The following is a 27549-nucleotide window of genomic DNA, read 5'->3' as shown; positions in this document are numbered from 1 at the left end:
TTGAAAAAAATGAATTACAGTTAATTTTTATTGTTCTTTAAAAATGAACTTTCTAAAATATTAGTAAACCTCATTTTTAGCTCTGTTTTGAAGTGTTGATACCAGTGAAGTAATCTTTTTCTTCTTTGAATCTTTTCCTCTAAATTTATAGTCTTCTCTTTTTCTAAAATAGCAGGAAGCTCCTTCCAGTTCTGAATAAAGATGAAAGGAGCATTCATGGACTTGAGCAACTGCAGAGGAGCCTTAAGGTACACAGATGAATTTCCACAGCCGCCAGGAGTCATCACGTCTTCCACCACAGGAACGGAGCCATAGGAGCAGGCCTCGTATATTCGGTAACACTCCGTGTTTACTCCTGCTGGGCACAGGGTGAGGTCACTCTGAAGCAGAGCATCTTGGTAATTCTTGAGGCTTTCATTGGTTTCTTGAGGTTGCCACCTAGAAAATCAGAAAAACAGCTGCAGTTTTCACTTTACTAAGCGTATCTTTATGGAAGAAAATATTTAATCTTTTAATGTTGGTTACAGGAAATGGTAAATGCATTATAGAGGTGGCAGGCAGAAGAGATGAATCAAGTCTTGCCCAAACAGGTTTCTTGAAAATATTTAAGAATTTGAGAAGTTTGCAGTTGTACACTTAAAATCTAGTGATCATACAGTTTCTGAATGAATGTTATACCAGCCAAAATTTGGTGAGTGCTAGGTCTTCTCTCTCTACCTCACACTCCAAATTCCTGCCCTTATGGAGCTTATATCTCAGTTCAAGTGGTAGAGACAGATAGTAACCAGGTCAAGCCAATTATTTAGAAGGTGTTAAGTACTGTGTGGAAAAACAGAGCAGAGAAGTGAGGAGGGAGTTTCTGACAGGGCAGTATTACAACTGTAAATAGGTGATCAGGGAGTGTCTCGCTCAGGGGCATCTGAGCATGGTGATGAGGGAGCAGACCACACATATCTGGGGAGAGGACAGAAGGTACAGCAGGCATAAGGGCCATGAGATGGTACCTGCCTGGCATTTTCAAGGGACAGCAAGGGAGCCAGGGTGGCTAACGCAGAGCAACTGAAGGGGAGAGGTGGAGAAGATGCAGTCAGAGCACCCTATCACACAGTTTCGATCAGAGGGGTAAGTGACCTCATCTATGTTTTAGCAAAATCAGTTTGGCTATCGTGTTGAGAACAGACTGTATGGGGCAAGGGTAGAAACTGAGAGACTAGCTGGAAAGCTAGACGTTTTCTCCTATTTTCTCAGGGAAATAAGCAATAGGGTTATAAGGTAAGAGCAGCTGGGCAAAGAGGGTATGAAACGGTCTTCCAGGAAAGTGGGAGAACACATGGAAAACAGAAATGGATGACTGCCAGACATTCAAGGTCACATATTTCAAGTGAGATCAGTCAGCACCTTTCTCCAAGTGTGGCTGCACAGGGGGAGGTATGGAGCAGGTAACAGAGCTGGATTTAACCAGTTAGGATTTGCTAGGTTAAGAAATGAAGAAGCTGAGTGTATATGCAGTCGTGATTGACTATGACGTTTAAGTGGGGTAAATAAGAAAGTAAAGATGAGGTGAGTGAGGACAATGGAAAGGTAGTAGGAACAAGGAATTCTAAGTCCCAGCTAAACTGCGGAGATCAGATTATTACAGGGAATGAGCGGGCGTGTTAGAAAGAGATGGTCACAGAGAGAACTGCTGGAACCTGAGATCATGCAGTATGTGTAATCATGAGGTCTAGAAAATGACCATGACAGTGAATGGCGGAAGTCAAGTGGAGACCCAAATCACTGGAGGAGAGGAAGTAAAGGATGTGCAGGACCAAGGCTATGGAAAGACCATCTGTGTGGATTTGGGGATCACTAAGAATGAGGCTGGAGAAATGTCGGAGAGAATGAGAGTGTATCAGGAACTAGACTCTTCAAAGAATTAAGGAGATGAACCCAAGGTTTACATGATTTCTTTATAAAGGAGCTATTTTTTAAAATTAATTTTTATTGGAATATTGTTGATTTACAATGTTAATTTCTGCTGTATGGCAATAAGCCATTTATACATAAACATATATCCACTCTGTTTTAGATCCTTTTCGCATATAGGTCATTACAGAGTGCTGGGTAGAGTTCTGTGTGCTATAGTAGACTCTTCTTAGTTATCTCTTTCATATAGTAAGTCAACCTACCAATTTATTTCTCTTCATTATGATTTCAAAGAGAAAGAGTAGTGAATACTTTTGTCTGCTGGTATGAGATTCAAAACTGATCTTGTTTTAGGGAGGGAAAAGGGAAAGAGGTCTGGAAGCAGCAATGAGAAGCAAGGAGGACTCCTACCCCACACCTCCTGGTTCAATGGTAGCAAAGGAATATCAAGAGTAAACCTGTCTCCACAATCAGCTGTCATATTCTGCCCTCACTCAGTCCATTCCAGGCACACTGTCTCTTGGTCCTCACACATGTGGTATTGATTTGCATTTCCCTGATGTATCCATGTTGAGCATATTTTCATGTGTCTGTTGGCCATCTGCATTTCCTTTTTGGAAAAATGTCTTTTTAGTTCTTCTGCCGATTTTTTTAACTTGGCTATTTTCTTTCTTTGGTGTTGAGCTGGATGAGCTATATATATATATATATATATATATATATATATATATATATATATATATATATATATGATATTAACCCTTTAGGTTTTTGTTCTATTGATGGTTTCCTTTGCTGTGCCAAAGCTTTTAAGTTTAATCAGGTTCCCATTTGTTTATTTTTGTTTCGTTTTAGAAAACAGATCTGAAAAAAAATTTGCTGTTATTTATGTCAAAGAGAATTCTACCTATGTTTTCTTATAGTTTTATAGTATCTGTTCTTTATATTTAGGTCTTTAATCCATTTTGAGTTTATTTTTTTATATTGTTACAGAATGTTCTAATTTCACTCTTTTACATGCATCTGTCCAATTTTCCCAGCATCACTTATTGAAGAAACTGTCTTTTTTCCACTGTATATTCTTGCCTCCTTTGTCACAGCTTAATTGACCGTAGTATGTCGATTTATTTCTGTCTCTCTATTCTGTCCCACTGATCTACATGTCTGTTTGTGCCAGTAACACACTGTATTGATGACTGTAGCTTTGTAGTACAGTCTGAAGTTAGGGAGCATGATTCCTCCAAATCATTCTTCTTTCTTAAGACTTTTTTTTTTTGCTATTTGAGGTCTTTGTGTTTCCAAACATTTAAAAATGGTTTGTTCTAATTCTGTGAAAAATGCCATTGGTATTTTGATAGGGATTGTCTTGAATCCATAGATTGCCTTGGGTAGTATGGTCACTTTAACAGTATTAATTCTTTTATTCTGAGAACAAGATGAACAAGGTATATCTTTCCATCTGTTTATGTTGTCTTCAATTTCTTTCATCAGTGTTTTATAGCTTTCTGAGCATAGGTCTTTTCCCTTCTTAGGTTTATTTCTAGGTAGTTTATTTGATAAGATGGTAATTTCTCTTTCTGATAGTACACTAATTGTTTAGAGAAATGCAACCAATTTCTATATGTTAATTTTGTATCTTACAACTTTACCAAACTTTACCAAACTCACTGATGAGCTCTAGTAGTTTTCTGGTGGTGGCTTTAGGATTTTCTATGTATAGGATCATGTCATCTGCAAACAGTGACAGTTTTCCTTCTTCCTTTTCAATCTGGACTCCATTTCTTTTTCTTCTCTGATTGCTGTGGCCAAGACTTCTGAAACTATGCTGAATAAATGGTGGTGACAGTGGGCATCCTTGTCTTGTTCCTGGTTTGTTGTATAAGGTCTTTATTATGTTGAGGCAAGTTCCCTCTATGCCCACTTTCTGGAGAGTTTTTATCGTAAATGAATGTTGAACTTTATCAAAAGTTTTTTCTGCCATCTATGGAGATGATCATATGGTTTTTACTCTACATTTGGCTAATGTGGTGTATCACATAAGGTGATTACAGCCTTGCAGAATGAGTTTGAAAGTGTTTTTTCCTCTGCAATTTTAAAAAAATAGTTTGAGGATAGATGTCAACTCTTCCTTAAATGTTTGGTAGAATTTACCTGTGAAGCCATCTGGTGCTGGACTTTTGTTTGTTGGAAGTGTTTAAATTACTGATTCAGTTTCATTATTGGTAGTCAGTTCATATTTTCTATTTCTTTCTGGTTCAGTTTTGGGAGATTCTACCTTTCTAAGAATTTGCCCATGTCTCCTAGGTTGTCCACTGTATTGGCATATAGTTGTACATAGTAGTCTCTTATGATGCCTTGTATTTTTGTAATGTTGGCTGTAACTTTTTCTTTTTCTTTTCTGATTTTATTGATTTGGGTGCTCTTCATTTTTGTTTTTTAAGAGTCTTGTTAAAGGTTTATACATTTGGGTTTATCTTTTCAAAGAACCACCTTTTAGTTTCACTGATGTTTTTATCACTTTAAGTTGCTGATCTCTTTACTTCAAATGAATTTTAAAAACCCTGCACTTGTACTCTTCTCCCCTCACAATTACTGTTTTCGGTATCATATTTTACATCTAATTATTTGGTATATCCCTTAAATGCTTATTATGGATATAGATGATTTTACTACTTTTGTCTTTTAACCTCCCTACTAGCTTCATGTGTGGATGATTTCCCACCTTTACTGTATGTTTGTCTTTACTTTTTTACTTTGTAAGTTTCTTCTTTCTTGTGGCCTTTTCTTTTTTCACCTAGCGAAGCTCCTTTAACATTTGTTTTAAGGCTGGTTTGGTGGTGCTATACTCTTAGCTTTTGCTTCTCAGTAAAACTTTTGATCACTCCATCAAATCTGAATGCAAGCTTCACTGGGTAGAGTATTCTTGGTTGTAGTAGAGTCATGCTTTCTAGAACACAGTATCTGTTCCAATTAATGTATTTCTAGATGTAAAAGGACATTTTTTTTAAAAAGGCATTACTTCTCTGATAACAATGCTTTACACATGAAACTTTATTTAAAAATAAAATAAATGATCTCCAAATTTCTTCCTTCAGTCCATGAACACCTGTTTCATGATTACTATGTAAAAGATGGAAGAAAGTTAACCCTATTAAATCCATCCATCCATCCATTCCCCACTTGTCCTGGCCTACATTATGCAAAGTCCTATGTTAGATCCTGGGGTTCAAAGAACAGTACATGGCCTCTGTCCTCAGAGTGATGCCAGGTTCCTGACACTGTGAGGCATATGGCATGCCAGTCTTGGAACACTGAACTGGTTTGTTGAACATCTCAGAGGTGAACCTAAGATCCTGATTGTCATCCACAGTCTCCTGTGTTCAAGTCTGACTAACAAACATTATTGAGGAAACCTAACAATTGACATGTGCATAGGACAGTTACCAGTGTTTGTCTTCAAGATGGACTATGGGAGATGCTCTCTATTTTTAAGGTATACAACACTGTTTCTTCACAGCTTTAATTATTAATGTTTCTTCTGGGGAAAGACTAGTGTTAATGGAGTTAAAAATGCCTGTGGAAATCTGTAGTGTCACATAAAGCAACTCTCAGATTGGAAGCATGATGGATGAATCAAGTACACACAGAACTTACTGTTCTCTTGCTGAAACCCAGCAAAGCTTATCATTCCCATCCTGTTCCAAAATTTTCATTAGTGCTTGTCTGGATGAATTTTCATAAACGGTTCCTACAAAATTACACAAGTATGGCCTTTCATTATGTAGCATTGACCAATTCACCTCCACCACAGGAAAATTCCTGTATCTGTAAAAGTAAGAACATGTGAGTTAATATATGACAAGAAGATTGGCAAAATTTCCATAATCTAACATCTGAGGTAGCATTATGATGTAGAAAAGAGAGATTTAAAATAAGATTCTAAAAAAAATAAAATAAAATAAAAATAAAATAAGATTCTTTAAATCTCAAGTTATAATTTTCCATGCTTACTTTGGAAAAGTTCCTGAATCTACTGACTTAAAACAAAATTCTCACTTGGACATCCTTTACAAAGTTGCTACAGAAATTATGCACCTAAAATGCTTTGTTGTTTTATATTCTTCAACTTCTATTACTGATCTGAAGTTACAAGACAGGAAGAACTTAAGACCTTCAAAGTATAAAGGATCTTCTACATTCATAATAATCATGATTTAAAAAAAAAAAACTGGAGTATAGTTGCTTTACAATGTTTTGTGAGTTTCTGCTGTAAGCAAAGTGAATGAGCCACACGGATACACATGTCCCTCTTCTTTAGTGCTCCCTCCTGTTCAGGTCACCACAGAGCGCTGAGCAGAGTCCCCTCTGCTGCATGTTAGGGTCTCAGTACTGATCGATTTTATAGTGAGTATACGTCAATCCTAATCTCCCATTCATCCCACCCCTCCTGCCCCCTTCGTACCCGTAGGTTATCCATATGTGTGTTCTCCACATCTGTGTCTCTATTTCTGCTCTGCAAATAAGTTCATCTGTACTGTTTCTAGATTCCACATATAAGCAATATTTGATGATATTTGTTTTTCTCTTTCTGACTTCACTCCATATGACAGTCTCTAGATCTATTCACATCTCTGCAAATGGCACTATTTTTGTTTCTTTTTATTACTATAGCAAAGAACTCCAATTCCAAAAGCTTTTCAACTAGATTTTTAAAAAAAAACCAAAATCTTATATCCCACACAGGAGAGGCCTGTTGCAATTGGCGCATTCTTATGGGCATTTGGGAATAAGAGGCAACAAATTATGTGCCTGAATTACAACCTTCACATAAGAGCAAAGCTTAACAGTTAGGTCAATAGTGGTTTCCTCAATCTCAGCATTACTGCCCTTTGGGCCGGGTAATTCTTCGCTGTGGAGGCTGTCCTCTATCCTCTAACATATTGAGCAGCACCCCTGGCCTCTGTCCACCAGATGCCAGTTTCGCCTCCTCCCTCCACTTGTAACAATCAAATGTATCTCCAGACATTGCCAATGTCTCCTAGGCGGAGGGCAAAATTGCACCTGGTTGAGAACCACTGGTCTATGAGGAAGATATTTGTGCAACAGTACCAGAATTATGATGAGTTTCCCTCCTATACTGTATGAATAGGTGATGTAGTATACTATAAAGAAATAATTCTTTTGTTTCAAAACATTCTACTCAAAGGATAGATTTTTCAGAGCATCTTAAACCTGGTTATACCTAGCAAACCTTTTGTCTGCTTCTTCCCTACCATAAACCTGTTGAGTCAGAATCGGGTCGTGGAAGGCCAGAGAATATGTTTTGTCAATGTGCTTCCCTGGTGACATTTGTGTAGCCAACTGGGGAGCAGTCAGAGGTCACATCTTGTAACCCGTGATAAAATAATGGAAAGTGAATATCTGATTCAAGTACCAGGTTAGTCAGCTACTTCATAATTCATCCATTTGACATATATTTATTGAGTGCCTACTGTGTGTATGCACTGTTTTAGGCTCTACAGATAAAGTAGTGCAAAAAGGAGCCAAAAATCCCTGCTATCAGGAAGTTTATGTACTAGTGGCAACTTGAAGTCAACTTATTGTTACTCAAAGGCCCCGTACTAACAGAATGATAAAAAATAAGTTTCCAATTTTAAAGAAAGTCCTCATATATATTACATATTATTTAACTAACCTTCCTTTTAATAGAAAGATAGACTGGTAGCTCAGTGGTAAAGAATCTTCCTGCCAATGCAGGAGACATGGGTTCAATCCCTAATTTGGGAATATAGCCTGGAGAAGGAAATGGAACTCATTCCAGTATTCTTGCCTGGGAAATCCAATGGACAGAGGAGTCTGGTGGGCTACAGTAAATGGGGTCACAAAAGAGTCAGACACAACTTACTGACTAAACAACAACAACAAGATAGACAAAAAAAACCCCAAAATAATATATAAATTAATTTGGGGGAGAGGGCTTCCAAGGTGGTGAAGTGGTAAAGAATTCACCTGCCAAGGCAGGAGATTCTAGAGATGTGTGTTTGATCCCTGGGTCGGGAAGATCCCCTGGAGTAAGGAACGGAAACCCACTCTAGTATTCTTGCTGGAAAATCCCATGGACAGAGGAGCCTGGTGGGATACAGTATAGCGGGTTGCAAAGTGTCAGCCATGACTGAGCACATGCAAGAGATCTGTGCAAATTCAACCAATCTCAGTGTCAGATCTGAGTATATTATAATCCTCCCAAACCGAAGGGTCAGGGTGCTTTTGATGTGACACTTGATCTAAAGTAAGGGTTTAAGAAAACTAAGTCTCTATATAATAGTTATATAGATATATATGAATAGATTCTGTAATTGTTTTTAGAAAATCTGTCTGCCATCCACTGCTAAACATCTCTTTAAGGCACTACTGATCAATTTGAAAATTTACTATGCCTTGGGGTTCGAAAATACAAAAATGTAACTTATCTGGTCTCCTCATCAAAGTCTAAAATACTCTAAAAATATCAACTACTATTACCAAAGCATGAGGCCAAACCACATTTCTGCCCATAGAAAAGGTTGCACATGGCCTCAAGGAGCTCAGAAGAACTACATTTATCACAAATCTAAAACACAGTCTTCCTGATACAGAGATTCAGGTCTTAGAGCCTGGAAACATATAAAAATAATTTGTACTTACGTTGCTACTCCTAAAGGCCACTGAAAAACATCCACGTCATTAATCCAGGGGCTGTCATATATTATGAAAAGTCGTTCCACAGAGCCTCCGTTTCTTTTGAGGAATTGGTTTATCCAGTCATTATTACAATGTTCATTTCCTAGCAAAACAACAGCAAGATGCTGGAGTCTTTGAGTTTGCACTAAATTCTGTGCATAAAGTAACCACTGGGTGGCATAAAAGACCTTCGCCTTTTCTCTTCCATTTAGAACAAGGACCACGTTGTTCACATCAACAGAGAAGTACCCAGGGACCACAGCCGGACCAGTGATGAAGCTGGTAAAAACAAAAGAAAAACAAGAGACAAACACGAAGAGAACAAAATTGTTTGGTACCAGAAGTTCTATGTCATTTTATGTAAAATATACAATGATACTTCATCCATATTCTTCCTAGAAATAATTTCTATAATACTTTTTTTGAACCAGTTTGGATGGCGGGACAGAGATGTAGATTAATGGGAAGTTTTGGTTGTAGACAGATTAATTATATGCAAATTTGAAAGAATCACAGGGGAAAAACTTATGCTTATATATCTTATGCTTAAATATGCTTATATTTTTATATAAATATAAAAATTTGAATGGGAAGATATATAACAAATTCACGATAGTGGTTGACTCTGAGGAAGGAAGAGGAAAGGACATGAGGAACAATACGAAGAACGCATTTAATGCCTTTATTGGAAATATTTAATTGAGAGGAAAGCTATATATCTGAAGCAAATATGACAGACAGCCAGAATTTGTTAGTTCTGTTTGTGGGTGTGCTGTCATGTCCGACTCTATGACCCCATAGACTGTAGCCCGCCAGGCTCCTCTGTCCATGGAATTTTCCAGGCAAGAATACTGGAGTGGGTCGCCATTTCCTTCTTTAGGGGATCTTTCCTAACTAGGGATTGAAAATTATCTCTATTGTTTCCTGCATTGGATTCTTTACCACTGTGCCACCCGGTTCCAGGTGGTGGATAAATGGGAATCTATTGTATTACTCTCTATTCTTTAAAGTACTTAAAAATATCATAAAAGGAATAGATACATTTCATAACTCACATTTTCATATTATGTGCTGTTTTGATCAACCAGTACCACTGAAATATTTTAAATGAATATGTATTAAATATAAAAAGTACCATTTAACCTATGGTAAAATTAGATGGTCCTGGATTCTTTGCAGCCTGCTCAATCATTTTTAAATAACTTGCTAGAATCTTTAAATATTTAGTACAAACATGTTGAAATCCTACTTTTATTGCTTATTATTGTTTGGGATAAAAACTAACATTAATGCCTTTTATATACATGGTACATAGACACTCTGCACAGGTTCTCCTTTAACCTCTACAACAACTCTGCAGGGGACATTAGGCCCCTATTTTGCATTTGGGAAATCAGGCTGAAGTTACACAGCCTGTGATGGCAGCATTGAGATTTGAATCCAAATCTAACTTGAGAGCTTGAATCTTTCCCAAGACACTATGGTTAGCTCAAATTAGTAGATATTAGTCAAAACACAAAATATAAATAAATATGTATGTTGTGTGTGTGTGTACTGTGTGATTTTTATGACGTTCTACAGTGATGATAAGCTACGGGAACAAAACTGTGTTTTTTGAATTTGCCTTGGACAGGAAGATGCCAAACGATTCAGTGATTATTTAGTCATTTAGGAGAATCTGCAGAATCTGAGGGGCTAGAAAGCACTTTAGAGATGATGAGGATAGTTATGGTAAATTTAAAATAGTTATTATTGGTAGTACATGAACATTTTTGTCTCCTTTAAAGCTATAGGCTGGAGAAGGAAATGGCAATCCACTCCAGTATTCTTGCCTGGAGAATTCCATGCACAGAGCAGCCTGGAGGGCTACAGTCCATGGGGTTGCAAAGAGTTGGACACGATTTAGTGACTAAACCACCAAAGTCATAGGCAGGGGGACTTCCCTGATGGTCCAGTGGTTAAGAATCCATCTTGCAACACAGAGGATGCAGGTCTGATCCCTGGTCAAGGAACTAAGATTCCCACAGGCAGTGGAGCAACTAAGTCAGCATGCCACAACTAGAGAGACCATACGCCGCAATGAAAGATCCCAAATGATGTGGTGAGGATCCCAAAATGAAGTGATAGGGAGGAGTACTTTTAACTTTATTGATCCATGTGAATTAACAAAAGCATTATTTATTCAGGGCACATCTGACCCGCTGTGGAGTCTCTGCTGCTCCCTTTTTGTAGAAGGCTCTCACATTCCAGCAAGCAGGCATGTCACCCTTCACGCTCTGACCAACTGGTTTTCCAGACCTCGAGGCCATGTTCAAGTAATGGTGAAAGGCCTGGGGTCAATACTGCGGAGCCAAGGTATAGATCAGAAGTTCCCCAATATTTTTTGGTTCCCAGGACTTTCAGTGTTTTAGTAATTTTTTCATAGTATCTACCAAACCAAAAATAATGAGTAATGGTTAATGAGCAAGGTTTTTTAAGCTGTTAGATTCAAATAACTTGTTAAGTATTTCTGTCCAAGAGCTTAGAAGACACTTAAAATATAACATGCATACACTGAAGAAAAAAGTAATATTCCTATTTCATTCTTAACTAGCTATACATACTTATAATGGGATGTGTGTACCTACGGAGCACTATACAACTTCTCAAACCTTGGAATCAGAGAGGACACTGCTTATTCCACTTTGATTTCTGAGTGGTACCTGGATTTGATCACAGCAATCATGAGAAACCCAGCTCCACAAATGTGTAACATTTCTGAAGTGGATGTAGGGTGATCTAATGCTGAAAGTGTGAACTACCTCAAACTAGCAATTTGCATGGTGTTTGACAGATGCGAAGTGTAACTGTCATTCCCACAAATATTAAAAATACTTTGTGGTGCCCCAGGGTACCTTAGTACATAATTTGGGAAACACGGATTTAGATAAAGAAACTATAGGGGTAAAAAAAATCCCCATGATTCAGATAGTTGTGTGTATGTGTGTGTTGGAAGGTGTGGTAGTCAAACTGCAATGAGTTGAGAAGTGAATGAGAAGTAAGGGGACAGTAAGAAGTTAAGTGAGGAGACGTGCAACTCAAGCAACTCAAAATTCGTAACAGTTTAAAAGTTAAACTTAAACTGTTTTAAAGTCTGTTAAATTAAAAAGTCTACACCACCATTAAAAAGTCTACAAATTAACAAATGCTGAAGAGGGTATGGAGAAAAGGGCGCCTCCCTCACTGTTGGTGGGAATGTAAGTTGGTAGAGCCACTATGGAAAGCAGTATGAAAGTTCCTCAAAAAACTAACAATACAGTTGAAAATAGAGTTGCCATATGATCTAGCAATCTCACTCCTGAGCATATATTCAAATAAAACTGTAATTCAAAAAGATACAAGGACTCCTATGTCCACAGTAGCGCTATTCACAGCAGCCAAGATGTAGAAGCAACCTAAATGCTCAATGACAGATGAATGGATAAAGATGTGCTATATATACACAATGGAATACTACTCAGCCATAAAAAACAATGAAACATGCCATTTGCAGCAATATGGTGGACCTAGACATTATCATACTAAGTGCATTAAGTCATAAAAACACAAAACCATATATTACTTACAAGTGCAATCTAACATATGACACAAATGAATCTGTCTATGAAGCAGAATCACAGGCATAGAGAAGAGACTTGTGGCCGCCAAGGGGGATGAGAAGTAGGGAAGATGGACTGGAAGTCTGGGTTAGCAGATGTAAACAATTATATATAGAATGGATAAACAACAAGGAACCATAGTGAACATCCTATGATAAACCCAAATGGAAAAAGAGTATGAAAAAGAATGTGTGTGTATATATGTCGGTGTGTATGTTTAACTGAATCACTCTGCTATACTGAAATTGATATAACATTATAAATCAACTATACTTAAATAAATTTACAAAAAAGAGTAAGTGGGGACAGTAAGCATAGACAACTCTTCAGAAAGTGTGGATGAGAAGGCGAGAAAGTAATAATAAGTGAAAGGCTGAAGATGAGGAGAGCAAGGAAGTAACCAATGGAGCAAGGTCTTGCAATGTGTAGAAAGGATGCACAGGTAGAGGAAGTTAATCTTGAGCTAGGGAATCACCTCACCGTCTGAGAGCTAAGGAAAAGAGAGAAGGCTGGGTGAGGGATCACTTAGAGATCATGTAGGTAAACGTTAGAGGAGCTAGTTAAGGGAGACAGTCATGGCTACTCTTGAGGAAACAGACAGGATAGTCTGCTGTGAAAGGGGGGTTAGGCTGGGGCTGCGTAGTGGGCTAGAGAAGAGCGGGAAAATCTGCTTTTATTCTTCCCGTACTTTCTATGTTGAATGCATACTAGCTATCTTGTCATGCAAGCTAGCAACCAGGGAACTGTCACATTTGATTCTTGCTCTCATCTAATAATCCTTAAATTCTGATAGTTTTGCCCCTAAGTTTCTCAAATTCCTGGCTCTGTCAGAATACCACTTCCCAATTTCATCCCTTATTTATATCTCAGCAGGATACTTAAGAGTTTTCTAATGCAAAGTTGTGGTCTGCCTGATTTCAGCTGTCTCCTTCAAATCATTTCCCCACACAGCTACTAGAGACATCCACACCAAAAACGCATGACAATACCACACTGTCTAGCTTAATCATCTCCAACTGTTTTTCACTGAACAAGAACAAAGTCCAAGAGCTTTACTGTGGCATGTATAGGGCCCGCCACGATCTGGCCCTTGCCCTCCACTTCCAGCATCGGCTACTCTACCCCATCTTCATGTTCTGGGGGCTCTGAACGCCCTGAGGTTTTGTGCACAAGCCGAGCTGTGTATCAGTTCTGACCCTGCCTCTGCTGGGAATACAATCACTCCTCTTGGTGCCTTTCTAAATTCTAATCTTTTAAGACTCAGCTCAGCTATCACCTCCTCTAGGAAACCTTTCCTGATAGGTGCCATATCCCCAACTCTACTTACATTGAGTTATACTTCCCTAACAACTAAGGGGTATACACGTCTTTATCATTATGCTCTGTATAAAGTATCAAAGTTATTAATGTATTTATCTCAGCCTCGAGTGTGTGAACTCCCTGAGGGAAAAGTATGTTATTCACTTTGAGATCTTCAGAACCTAGTATGAACCAACAGGCAGGCAACTCAGTAAATGTCAAATAAGTAAGCTGTAATTCTCTTTAAGGGAGTTATTTTGTTCTACCGATTTATTTAAGTTCTCCTACTGCATTTAAAATATGAATCAAATTACAAAATTCAATTTAGTAATAAATTTCCAGCTATGCAGTACGCCACATGTGGGCTTCCCCAGCGGCTCAGAGCTAAAGAACCCACCTGCCATGTAGGAGTCGCAGAAGACGTGGGTTCAATCCCTGGGTTGGGAAGACCCCCTGCAGGAGGGCATGGCAACCCACTCCAGTATTTTGCCTGAAGAAGCCCACGGACAGAGGAGCCTGGCGGGCTACGGTCCATAGAGTCACAAAGAGTCAGACACGAGTGAAATGACTGAGCATGTGTGCTCAGGCATATGTATAAGATATTATAGTATATTTATTCATGATGAAACATTGCATTTTTGTTTGCTAAAGTTATGAATCATGCATCAGTCATAAATATCCATTAACTGAAAAATGAACATATTTATGGAGCTATACATGGAATTTTAAAACAGTGACTTCCTCTTCTAGATTTCCTAGCACATATTTAATAGTCAGAACTTCTGTTCTTCAATATTTGTACTTTTTCTGCTAGGTTCAGTTAAAAACTTTCCTCCTAAGTACTTTTGATACTTAGATAGTCCAGAGAAATAATCTGAATATTAAATTCTAAGCTGAACGTGAGCAAAACATATTTTTTAGAATCCAGTATAAATACTGTTTCATTTTTTCTAAATTCAGTAAGTGCTACTGAAAAAATGCTGTATGTTGTTATATTAAGTGAGTTACAGATAAGATTAATAATTTGCCAGCTAAGAGACTGGCAAATGCCTTGATCAATAATAAGTGCACAAACTAAACCATCCACATAGCTCTCAGCCATTGATTCTACATTGTTTTTGACTGATAGTTTTAGAAAATTCAGTTTTATCAAATAGGTGTACTGAACTCATTAATGGCCCTTACTTTTGAATAGCTGCTGCAATTCACCCCATTCTCATGGCCAGTATCACTGCCATGACTCCATTCCTTCCTAATTCAGTGTTTATGCTGAAACACTCCCACCCTCTTAATAGCCTGGCTGGAGAGGGAGAATGGGTATTATGAAAAATTAACTATATTATCTTTGGTTACCAATGAAAGGTTTATTTGAAATCTGTATTGATCTATGATCCAGTATATAACTTAAATATAGTATAACCATTAATATTATCTATAAATGCTTTCACTCATTGTAATGAGTAGTGAGCTCCTTAACTTCTTATAATAGTAATGCCTGGAAATTCTAAAAATAGGATCAGACATATTTTATTCTATCATGATATTTAAAGAACCTTTTTCATAAGGACCAGATACTCACTGAAAATATCATAATTAAATTTAGACAATAATGAATTAAGCAACTTAGCATCTAACTTTTGTTTTATCAAATGGGTAGGCATTTATATACCTTACAATAATGCCTGCATAGGGACATTACAGAATTCTGAAGGCAGTCTTCTGGGAATAAAGCAAATGCCACGATGAACAGAAGATTCCTCCTAAGAAATTAAAAATAAGTTTCCCTATGAAATTAAACGATAAATGAACATATGATGATGTGAGTAGAGACAGGCAAAGTTTCTTCAAGAGATGAATGAGTTCCACGCTAGCTTGTAACGTAACACATTAACATAAAAAATGTATCAATAAGGTGCTTGTTGGGAAGCTATGTGATGGAGAGATAATAGACAATGATGGAAACACAGAAAAAGGAGAATTGAAAGATACAGAGATGGTGCAATACCTATTTAAGTAGAGTAAACATAATAAAACTAGTAACAAGACTTCTATAGTGATTACTATGTGCCTGGTACTGATCTAAGCACCAAATGAGTACTTAATCTTCAAAATCTTCAAAAGAGTACTGTGAAATAGAAACTATTATTTGCCTTATTTTAAACTCAAGGAAATCCAGGCACAGAGAGGTTAAGAAATTTGTCCAAGGTCAGACAACTAATGAGAGGTAAAGCTGGAACTGGAACTGGGATATTCTGGCTCCGGAGTCTGTGCCCTTAACAACTCAGTCACACTGCTACCCTGTCCGGAGGCGACAGGGCTTCACAGGCTGAATCACAGGTTCAGTCTGCCCCACATGTGCTCAACTACTCACATCCTAAGCACAGACTAGATAAGGTATGGACTCAGTGGTGAACACGGAGTCATTTCATTTCTTTCCTTCTGAAACATGAAGTGCTACATATAGCTATATCCCACACTTAATTCCATATTTGATCAAACAACTCCCAAATATTTAGATATCACTTAGAGCCTGCCTTTAAGGAAATAAGGAGCTGGTCAGGCCAATATAAGCACAGGGACTGTCTGATAGCTCTATTTCCATTCTGAATTATTCACCTGATATCTTGGATTATATCACTTGGGCCTATGAATTGTTAAGAATAAGCATTCAGGAGCCTGATTTATCCTGGAACACTGATGATATCCTTTCTATTTTCTGCCTCAGAACTGTTATGAAATTAAAATTAAATAATATAAGTTCTTTGCAAATTTAGAGGTTTATTTAAATAGAATGTATTTATGCTTATTTAAAGGATCTTGATAGTATTCAGAAACTCTTTCTGTATCTTCAAGAGGAGCTACTACTTCCAACTCACTTTTGGGAAAGTAAAAAAATGAACGTGTAAAAACATTTTAGTTAGTACCCATGAAGCCTGATTCAACTCAAAACTGCAATTTCATAGAAGTTTATTAATTTTGGATAAATTATATATGCTACTTTCCATGAGCCTAAACCTTTAGTAAGCTGTTTACAAAAATCAGCTGTAACAGTGAACTTCCCTGAATACACAGTTCTCTTGAAATCTAAAAGGAAATAGCATTGCTATTTAATCATAATATAAAATCTCAGGTAAGTATTTCAGAAGAAAACAGGAAGTGAGTTTTTCTTTTTGGAGTTAATGCTATTTGCTCAAAGTCTTTGCTATCAATATAATAACACTGTATGTTAATTCTTTTGGAAATTCTATATGTTGTAGGTGAGACTTCCCTGGTGGCTCAGATGGTAAAGCGGTAAAGCCTACCATGAGGGAGAGCCGGGTTCAGTCCCTGGGTTGGGAAAATCTCCTGGAGAAGGAAATGGCAACCCACTCCAGTATTCTTGCCTGGAGAATTCCAAGGACGGAGGAGCCTGGTAGGCCCCAGTCCATGGGGATGCAAAGAGTCGGACACGACTGAGCGACTTTTCACCATCACCATCACCATGTTGTAGATAGATCTATTAGACTAATACTCATAACATATGCTTATATTTAAAACAGCAAAATGTTAGATTTATATGCAAAACACACATCTACTTGCAGACACCTGAATCCAACTATTCTAATTTTGGAATTATGTATAAACTCTTCAGTGGGATTACATCTATAATCCCATCTATAAGCCTGGAGATAAAAGGAAAAATAATCATTACCAGTGATGATTTAAAAGTCTGTTTGCTTTTCAAGAATGATTTCTTTGAAAAGATACATGCAATGAAATTGATTTCCAAGTGAGTATACAGTAAATAAAGAATTAAAAGAGAAGTGAAAATTCAAATGAAACTCATATTAACCATAGCCCTTCCTCTTAACCTCTGTGGGAAATAAATAGAATCCTAATGGAAACCATAATCATTAATTCACATTTTTTTCCCCTCAATAATATAACTGTTAAATGAAATAAGCATTTAAAATAATTACTTTTGGTTTTTATTCAATTAGAAAGCAAAATATAATAGAAAACAGTATTACTTCATTGCCACAATTTTTCTAAATAAAATTGCCTTAATGCTATTTAAAAATCTTCAGAAAATATGCAATCACAGTTATAAAAACAAGAGTGCAAAAAAATCTTCATAATACATTGGTTTTATTTAATCTAAAGAAAGATTTCTGAATATTGCAGTAAAATGGTAATCTATACTATCTATATACTATATCTATACTATAAATCATGATAGAACTCATATATGAAATGTTTTAATGGATAAAAATTTCAGAACTAATAGCAGTAGCTTTAGCTACCATGTGAATATTATGAAAATAGGTGACTCTATTACATGAAAGAGAAAAATAAAAACACTTTGTTTACATATCATTCCAAGATAGAATGTTAAATATTTATTAATAGCCAAATGTTACAAAATTCAGAGCATGAACTTTTCCATATAATCAGAAATGTTTTGATTAAAATAAAACATATATAGAATTCCAAAAAAAGCAGAATTTTGTAACATCCAATTTTATAAGGAAATGTTTAAGGTAAGCTTTAACTACAAATACATATTCATGAGATTCTCCATTCTTTACAAGTGAAAGTGGAAATACTTTCTATGAATATATTTTCCTCTGAGTTTTCTTCTGGTGTTGATATAAAACATTGTACAGCGACATGTCAAAGGTTAGCGTTGCACAGTTAATACCTGTAATGTGTTCTGCCAACAACTGAATTTCCTTCTCTCCACTGAGCAGTCACATCAGTGGGTTCAAGTAAACCTTCGAAAATATGCTCCCAGAGATACAAACCTGGTAATTAAAAAAACAAAAAGTGAAAGCAGTTACCATCTGGTTTACTCTATTGTGTGAGATGACTTTATGTTCTGCTCTTTCATATTATTTGATCAGAAATCAGATTCTATTCCTCTTTGGGCTCAAAATCATCAACATGGCAGCTAATGTACAAGAGACTAACTCAGATGATGTCAGTATAAAATGTGGCAAAATGTGGGATATATTAATAAACTCTCTGACTCTAAATTTGAGAAACCCCTAAGTATCATTGGACTAACTATTTTATCCTGAAATGTGTTATATTACAGTGTAAGTTATCTTAGCTTAGAACTGTTTCTATACTATAACAAGCTGGGGATGGATTCACCATCTTGTGCCAAATAGAACCAGAGGGTCTCATGTATGCATATACATTCAATATATCAAGGAGGTATCACCTCCTTCCCAAATGAGCACACATCCTTCACTAGATGATACCGTCTGCAAACAAATGCCACTGCCTCCTATCTCTTTAGGCCAGCCCCTATGTTTTATCATGATTTCACCTACATGAAAGCTCTGAGAGTAGAGGAGAGCAGCGTCACACAATAAGGTATTCTGGAGACGATGAGGTAATTGGGGAGCCAGGTTACCTAAATGTAACTAAAAAGTTACATTGGAAGATGTGTTTTGTTACTTTCTCATCATACTCTGGTACTAAAAGACATGCACATACTATCTATGGTGAAACAGATCACCAGCCCAGGTGGGATGCATGAGACAAGTGCTCGGGCCTGGTGCACTGGGAAGACCCAGAGGAATCGGGTGGAGAGGGAGGTGGGAGGGGGGATCGGGATGGGGAATACGTGTAAATCTATGGCTGATTCATATCAATGTATGACAAAACCCACTGAAATGTTGTGAAGTAATTAGCCTCCAACTAATTAAAAAAAAAAATAAAAGACATGCACAAAAAACCCATGTTAAAAGACTTGGCTAATCAGATAAACCTTTCCAAATACAGTAGGTTGAGTAATGCTTTCTCCCAACCCAAGATGGCCAAAGATGAAATCTCTAGGACCTGTAAATACATTACCTTTAGAAAGCAAAAGAGGCTTTATAATGTGATTAAGATAAGGATGCTAAAGTGGAGAGATTATGCTGGATTATCTGGGTGTTGTTGCAGTTCTTCAATCGTTAAGTCATGTCCGACTCTTTGTGACCCCATGGACTGTGGCATGCCAGGCTTCCCTGTCCTTCACTATCTCCCAGAGTCTGCTCAAACTCATGTCCATTGAGTCGATGATGCCATCCAATCATCTCATCCTCTGTCACCCCCGTTTCCTCCTGCTCTCAATCTTTCCCAGCATCAGGGTCTGTTCCAATGAGTTGGCTCGTCACATCAGGTGGCCAAAGTACTAGAGTTTCAGCATCAGTCCTTCCAAAGTGTATTCAGGGTTGATTTCCTTTAAGATTGCCTGCTTTGATCTCCTTGCTGTCCAAGGGACTCTCAAGATCTTTTCTAGCATCACAGTTCAAAAGCATCAATTCTTCGGTGCTTAGCTTTTAATACGCTGTCTAGGCCCATCACTTTACTGCAAATAGTTGGGGAAACAATGGAAACCGCAAGAGACTTTATTTTGGGGGTCTCCACAATCACTGCAGATGATGACTGTAGCCATGAAATAAAAGGACACTTGCTCCTTGAAAGAAAAGCTATGACCAACCTAGACAGTATATTAAAAAGCAGAGACATTACTTTGCCAACAAAAGTCTGTCTAGTCAAGGCTATGGTTTTTCCAGTAGTCATGTATGGATATGAGAGTTGGACTATAAAGAAAGCTGGGCGCCGAAGAATTGATGCTTTTGAACTGTAGTGTTGGAGAAGACTCTTGAGAGTCCCTTGGACTGCAAGGAGATCCAACCAGTCCATCCTAAAGGAAATCAGTCCTGAATATTCATTGGAAGGACTGATGCTGAAGCTGAAACTCCAATGCTTTGGCCACCAGATGAGAAGTATTGACTCATTTGAAAAGACCCTGATGCTGGGAAAGACTGAAGGCAGGAGGAGAAGGGGATGACAGAGGATGAGATGGTTGGATGGCATCACCAACTCGATGGACATGAGTTTGAGTAAGCTCCAGGAGTTGGTGATGGACAGGGAAGCTTGGCAAGCTGCAGTCCATGGGGTTGCAGAGTCAGACACAACTGAGTGACTGAACTGAACTGAATTGAGGTTTGTCATAGCTTTTCTTCTAATGAGCAAGCATCTTTTAATCTTGTGGCTGTGGTCACTGTCCATAGTGATTTTGGAGTCCAAGAAAATAAAATCTGCCACTGTGTTCACTTTTTCTCCATTATTTGCCATGAAGTGATGGGACCAGATGCCATGATCTTAGTTTTCTGTTAAGTTTTAAGTCGGCTTTTTCACTCTCTTCTTTCACCTTCATCAAGAGACTCCTTAGTTCCTCTTTGCTTTCTGCCATTAGAGTGGTTCTTGATACAAGAACCTCAGATAGGCAGATGATATTTCTCCTGGCAATCTTGATTCCACTTGTGATTCAGCTAGCCTGGCATTTCGCATGATGTACTCTACATATAAGCTAAATAAGCAAGGTGACAATATACAGTCTTGACATACTCCTTTCCCAATTTTGAACCAGTCCTTTGTTCTAGGTGGGTCCTATGTAATCACAAGGGTCCTCAGGAGAGGGAGCCAGGAGTGTCAAAATGAGGGAAAGAGGTTTGAGGAAGAAGAATTCAGGATGAGGTGGGGCATGGGTCAAGGAATGAAGGCAGTTACTAGAAGGCAGTAAAAAGCAAGGAAACAGATGTTCCTCTACAGCATCCAAATGGAATATAGCCTGAGGACACACTTTAGATTTCTGCCTTCAGAAATGTAATATAATAAATTTATGGTGACCAAAGTTAATAATACTGTATTTGCATATCTGAAAGTTGCTAAGAGAGTAGATCATAAAGTTCATATCACAAGAAAAAAGTTTTAACTATGTGAGGTGATGGATGTTCACTAGACTTACTGTATTGATCCTTTCACAATATACATCTATGTCAAATCATTATGTAGTACACTTGAAACTTATAAGTCAATTATAGATTAAAAAATATATGTTGTTTTTATATACAATGGAATGTTGCTCACCCATGGTAGTGGTTGGTGGTTTAGTTGCTAAGTTGTCTCCAACTCTTAGCACCATGGACTGTAGCCTGCCAGGCTTCTCTGTCCATGGGATTTCCCAGGCAAGAATACCAGAGTGGGTTGCCATTTCCTTCTCCAGGGGCTCTTCCCAGCCCAGGGGCAGAACCCAGGTCTCCTGCATTGCAGGCAGTCTCCTGCACTGCAGGTGGTCTCCTGACATGTGGACACAGCAGGGGAAGGAGAGAGTGGGGTGAATTGGGAGAGGAGCACTGAAACATATATGTTACAATGTGTAAAATAAATAGCTAGTGGGAAGTTGCTATATAACACAGGGAGCTCAGCCTGGGGCTCTGTGATGACCTAAAGGGATGGGATGGAGGCTGGGGTGGGATGGAGGTTCAAGAGGGAGGGGTAAATGTATACTTATGGCTGGTTCACACTGTTGTACACCAGAAATCAATACAATATTGTAAGGCAATTATCTTCCAATTAAAAATAATTAAATTTAAATAAAAAATATGTGGGGAATAAGTGTAAATCTATGGCTGATTCATATCAATGTATGACAAAACCCACTGAAATGTTGTGAAGTAATTAGCCTCCAACTAATAAAAAAATTTAAAAAAAAAAAAAAATATATGTTTTAAGCCACTAACTTTTTGGTAATTGGTTATAGCAGCTAAAGGAAACTACATATTATGTAGCTATAGAAATGGGGTGCTGCTGTAACAAATACTTAAAAATCTGGAAGTGGCTTTGGAACTGGGTAATGGGGAAAGGTTGAAAAAATTTTGAGAACAAGGATTAAAAGAAACTTAGATTAGACTGACTTAAAACAGACTGTAGGTAGAAAGATGGATGTTAGTGACTCAGCTGGTGAGAACTCAGGAGAAAGCTAGGAGAACAGTAGGAAAAAACTTGTATCATTTTAGAGAATATCAAAATCATCATAAACTGATTGCTGGAAGAAATAGGCACATTAAAAGTGCTGTTGGTGAGGGCTCAGAAGACAGTGAGGAACATGTTATTGGAGACTGGAGTAAAGAAGATCCTTGTTATATACAGAAGTAGAAAGTTTAGCTGAATTGTTTCCTGCACTTATGTGCAAAGCAGAACTTGTAAATGATAAACTTGGATAGTTAGTTGAAGAAATTTCTAAGTAAAGTAGCTGTGGCCTCATTTCTTCTCACTGATTACAATAAAATATGAGTTGAAAAGAGAGACTGAGAAAAAAACTAAGCAAAAAGGAATCATGACTTGATGATTTTAGAAATTCTCAGCCTCTTCAGATTGCAAAAGAGAAGAAAAATTAGGGGATTCGCTGTCAAGAAAGCATGCTAACCTTCCTGAAAATGGAACGCTAAAGATGTAGCTGATATCCTTTTGCTAATGTCTGGTCAGAATATTCAATCACAGAGAGGGTTTTTGTTTTTTTTAAAACATTAGGTGTTGATTTGTGGATTTCCTTAGCCATTATCAGCAGAAGCTAGAAATAGAGATGGGATTATTCAGGAAACACCTGTGGAGGAACTCTTGTCTAATAAAGCGAATCTTTATGACATACATATGGGAGACTGACATGGTTCTTGAGAACGTTATATTAATAGAAACACTGCCAACTTGGACTAAAAGGGGCAGAGAGAGAGTTGAAATGAAACAAGCTTATTGGATTCCCAAAATCCTAACAGCAGGAAACAGGCTGATAAAACTACTGAGCTGCAAACACATGCTAACCTTCCTGAAAATGGAAGGATGACTTCCCAAGCATGGGGCTGAAAAATCCAGAAAGAACGTTTTGAGCCATAGATCACTCACTCCCAGGGCTTGAAGCCTAATGGAATTTGCGTGGTTGGATATCAAAACTGCTTAAACCTGTGACTCCTCCTTCCATTTTCTCCCTTTTGAATGGGAATTTCTGTAACTGGTATCCTATGACTGTGCCTGGGGAACAGGCTGATGAATGCAATGCTTGATAAAGCTCATCTGACCACTTTGTGCCTACTAGACTGAAATCAGAAAAGTCTAGAAACATGAAAACTGTTAAGAAGTATATTTAATTAAAAACTAGAATGAGGAAGTGGAAATTTAAAGAAATTAATATGACAGATTCTCATAGAGAGAAAAATTGCTAGAACTTGATGATTAGAGGTCTGGATCTGGGTACTTGAACTTTAGAGATGAGTAATTTTCAAGGATGTATATATGTGTGCAAATGTTTATGCATTTATGAAACACTATGGGTCAGGCACTACTATTCTGTTCACTTTCCTTTCACCTGGTACCTTTTATCCAAATCCCTTAATGTACATCTATTTAACTCATGTTTAATGGCCAGAACACTCACTTCTAATTGACTAAGTTCTTTCTGACTCTTTTGCCATTGAGGGTCCCATTCTCTAACTGAGCATATCATATAATTTGGAACACAATACTCATGATACTCAGAGCAAAAGTGTTTTAGTGGGCAACCAAGTTTAATCAACTACATACTATATCCCCTTCCGAGGCATTCATGATGAACACTGGCATATTAAAACCTCTGACAAAGTTTCTGCAACAAAGAACCTTGTTTAACTTTGTTCAGTTCAATGTTTCCTAAACTTGTTTGGCCATTAAGGTCAGAGGCCACATCTTACACTTGTGCATCAAGTGACTAATAAACACATAGTTCCATGAAAATTCAGTTGACATAGGCATTTTAATATAATGATGTTTACATAACCAACTCTTTTGTATCTACAAATAAAGCTGTGCTCTGCTAAAGACAGGTGCACATGTGTATGTTTGTGTGTGTTTACACAGATGTTGTCTAACAAAGAAATGGAATATTGAAAAAAGTGAAGAAAATGTATTATGGTATCTTAACAAATGGTGAAATAGACTATAAATGTATTTATAATGCTTTTATACGATGCTTTTACATATCTTAGCTTTAAACATTAACTTACCAATGGCAGCTTTGCCCCAGATTTGTACATGGAAGTGTTTTTTCTCTTTTGTGGACTTATTTAATATCTGAAGGCTAGTTTTAAGTCTGTGTTGTTGTTCATTTTTTTCATCTTCTTCCCAAGGATTCCATTCTTCACTTCTCAAAGTAGATTGTTCTGTGTTATAAAAAGAGTAACAAGTGTTATTAATAAGGCAGAGCATCAGTTGTAGATAAATTCAAGCCATTTAAATTAGATGTTGTTTAGTCGCTAAGTAGTGTACGACTCTTTTGCAACCCCCATGGACTGTAGCCTGCCAGGCTCCTCTGTCCATGGATTTTCCAGGTGAGAATACTGTAGTGGCTGCTATTTTTTTTTTTCTTCTGGGGATCTTTCCTATCCAGGGATCCAACCCACATCTCCTGCATGGCAGGTGGATTCTTCACCACTCAGCCACCTGGAAAGTGAGGGAGTTTTACCTGCATCCTAACTTCAATTTTTCAAAGAGATTAAGCAAGAGAATTTGAATAGGCTAAACACACAATAAAAACTTAAAAAAGGAAATCAGAACTTAATTTTGATTGAACCATTACCCCAAAAGAACTTGAAATAAAATGTTAACAAAATGTTAGGCTCCCCCAAAAAGCCGTCTAAAATAACTGGGTACAGTAATATGTACTATTACAAGCCTAACTTTTGCCAATTCTATATAGATTGTATATACGTTACGCAAACTATACATAAAACTTGATTTCAACATGAAAAGTGTCCAACAGTTTCAGATACTATTGTGCAAAATTCTGAAAGAAGGCAGAAATAAGCCTGAGTCCGATCCTGACAAGGGTCAACAAAATACAAAGAAGGGATCAAAATACAAAGAAGGAAGATAAAGGGCTCTAGTCTTCCGAAGTCACCGCAGGATTAGAGAAGGCTTTGTTTGACCAGGTTTTCTGGTGGCTCAGGCGGTAAAGCGTCTGCCTACAATGCGGGAGATCTGGGAGATCTGGGTTCGACCCCTGGGTCGGGAAGATTCTCGGGAGAAGGAAATGGCAACCTACTCAAGGGTGGGGAAGGAAATGGCAACACACTCCAGGGTCAGGAAGATCCTCTGAAGAAGGAAATGGCAACCCACTCCAGTACTCTTGCCTGGAAAATCCCATGGACGGAGGAGCCTGGTAGGCTACTGTCCATGGGGTCGCAAAGAGTAGGACACGATTGAGCGACCTCACTTTCCACTTTCTTTTGTTTCAATATGGGAATAGATGTCTTTAAGCCAGCGGCATTCCAGAGAATCTGGCATTTTGTGACAACGTCTTGGATATTCAAGATGTATTTTTAAAAGTGCGTGCACCTGTTAGCCCCAGGGATGGGGAGTGGCAACAGCACGTGAGATCTGGGCGAGGCCCGGAGCATTCCTATAGCCTCCAATCCCGAGGCCTGGGGTGGCTGCGGAGAGCTGGAAGAGGAGAAGTGCGCCCCGGAGCCATCCTGGACCCGAGAGCGGGGCTGGTGGCAGCGTGGCTCAGCCACCCCGGCCCCTACCAGCCCTCAGCCCCGCGCCCCGGCGCGCAGCCGAGGAGCGAGGCCGCGGTCCGGTGTCCTACCTCGGCCGCGCCTCTCCCGCACCGGGACAACCCCCTTCCTGAGGCCCCGCAAAGGCGCGTCCGGCGTCCGGCGGCGGCGCCCGAAGAAGACGTGGTAGGCGGCGTAGAGCGAGAAGAGGCAGTACACGGCTATGAAAATCGAGCAGAGACGCTTCCGCGTCAGCCGCATCCCACTCGGGCTTCCGCTCAGGCCGCCACCAACATGGAGATGGGCCAGGGACTAGACTGCCGTTCGGCGCCGCGGTCCGGTCGGCGTCGGGTGCAGGCCCAGGCGCTGCGGGAGGGAGTCGCCAGAAACGGACCCGCCCACTGCTCATCCGCCCCGCCCACCGCCCCGCTCAGGCCCCGCCCAACCTCTGTGGCTTGTCGGCCCCGCCCTGCCATAGGCTCCGCCCCCGCGGGGAGTGCTGGAATCCTACCTGCCGCGGATCCTGGAATTGGGCTCTAGATCTCACCTCCTCTCGTGCTGCTCCTTGACCTCTGCAGGGTATCCAAGGCCCTTTTCAATCCTGCTCACCTTCCGATGTACAGAAAGACTTCACCTTATTTGACTGCAAAGAAAAAAAAACAAAACAGCACTTTGGTCCCTTGAAGGCCAGATGAAGGCATGAACTATGAAAATTTCTGTTCAACATGTGATCCCCAGCCCCAGCCTGCTGTATTGAAAAACGAATGAACATAGATTTCTATTAAAAAAATTAAGTGGTGGTAGTGGCACAACATTGCGAATGTGATCCCCACTCAGTCACACATTAAGGAATGCTTGAAAGGGAACGTGCAAGCCCCTCGGTCGTGTCCGACTCTTTGCAACCCCACGAACTGTATAGTTCACGGAATTCTCCAGGCTAGAATACTGGAGTGGGTATTCTTTCCCTTCTCCAGGGGATTTTCCCACCCCAGGAATCGAACCCAGGTCTCCTGCATTGCAGGTGGATTCTTTATCCGCTGAGCCATAAGGAAAGCCTAAGAAGGCTGGAGTGGTAGCCTATTCCTTCTCCAGAAGATCTTCCTGACCCAGGAATCGGGCTGGGGTCTCCTGCATTGCAGAGGGATTCTTTACCAACTGAGCTATCAGGGAAGCCCCAAAGAATGGCAAAGGTCATATATGTGCATCCGTGTACATTCGCTCAGTTGTGTCCCACTCTTTGTGACTCTTAGGGACCGTAGCCCACCAGGCTTCTCTGTCCACAGGATTCTCCAGGCAGGAATACTGGAGTGGGTTGCCATTTCCTTTTCCAGGTGATCCTCCCGATCCAGGAATCATATTGGCATCTCCTGTGTCTCCTGCATTGGCAGATGGATTCTTTTTACCACTAAGCTTCCTGGGAAGCCCCCATATTATATATGCACCTGTTGTGTGGGTGCTAAGTTGCTTCAGTAGTTTTGACCCTTTGCAACTCCATGGACTGTAGTCTGCCAGGCTCCTATGTCTGTGGGATTCTTCAGGCAAGAATACTGGAGTGGGTTGCCATGCCCTCCTCTAGGGGATCTCCCTGACCCAGGGATTGAACTCTGGTCTCCTATATTACAGGCAGATTCTTTACTGTC

General features: G+C 38.9%; 1 protein-coding gene across 2 annotated transcripts; it reads right to left on the bottom strand.

Annotated features, from left to right (window-relative positions):
* RXYLT1 (ribitol xylosyltransferase 1) lies at window positions 1-26300 on the bottom strand. 2 transcript variants are annotated; one of them, XM_043447144.1, is made up of 6 exons: window positions 26002-26300; window positions 24419-24574; window positions 18244-18346; window positions 8590-8904; window positions 5560-5730; window positions 1-438 (listed from the first exon to the last, which is right to left on the bottom strand). In XM_043447144.1, exons 1-6 carry the CDS (start codon window positions 26168-26170, stop codon window positions 21-23), a joined length of 1332 nt encoding a protein of 443 aa, XP_043303079.1. In that variant the 5' UTR covers window positions 26171-26300; the 3' UTR covers window positions 1-20. The 2 variants fall into 2 exon arrangements, with proteins under 2 accessions (XP_043303079.1, XP_043303080.1); XM_043447145.1 differs by lacking the exon at window positions 26002-26300 and adding an exon at window positions 25749-25948.
* Between the last annotated feature and the right edge of the window lie 1249 nt (window positions 26301-27549).

This window comes from Cervus canadensis, chromosome 25, assembly GCF_019320065.1.
Source record: "Cervus canadensis isolate Bull #8, Minnesota chromosome 25, ASM1932006v1, whole genome shotgun sequence".
Taxonomy (NCBI): domain Eukaryota; kingdom Metazoa; phylum Chordata; class Mammalia; order Artiodactyla; family Cervidae; genus Cervus; species Cervus canadensis.
This window is presented reverse-complemented; position numbering and strand designations above follow the sequence as displayed.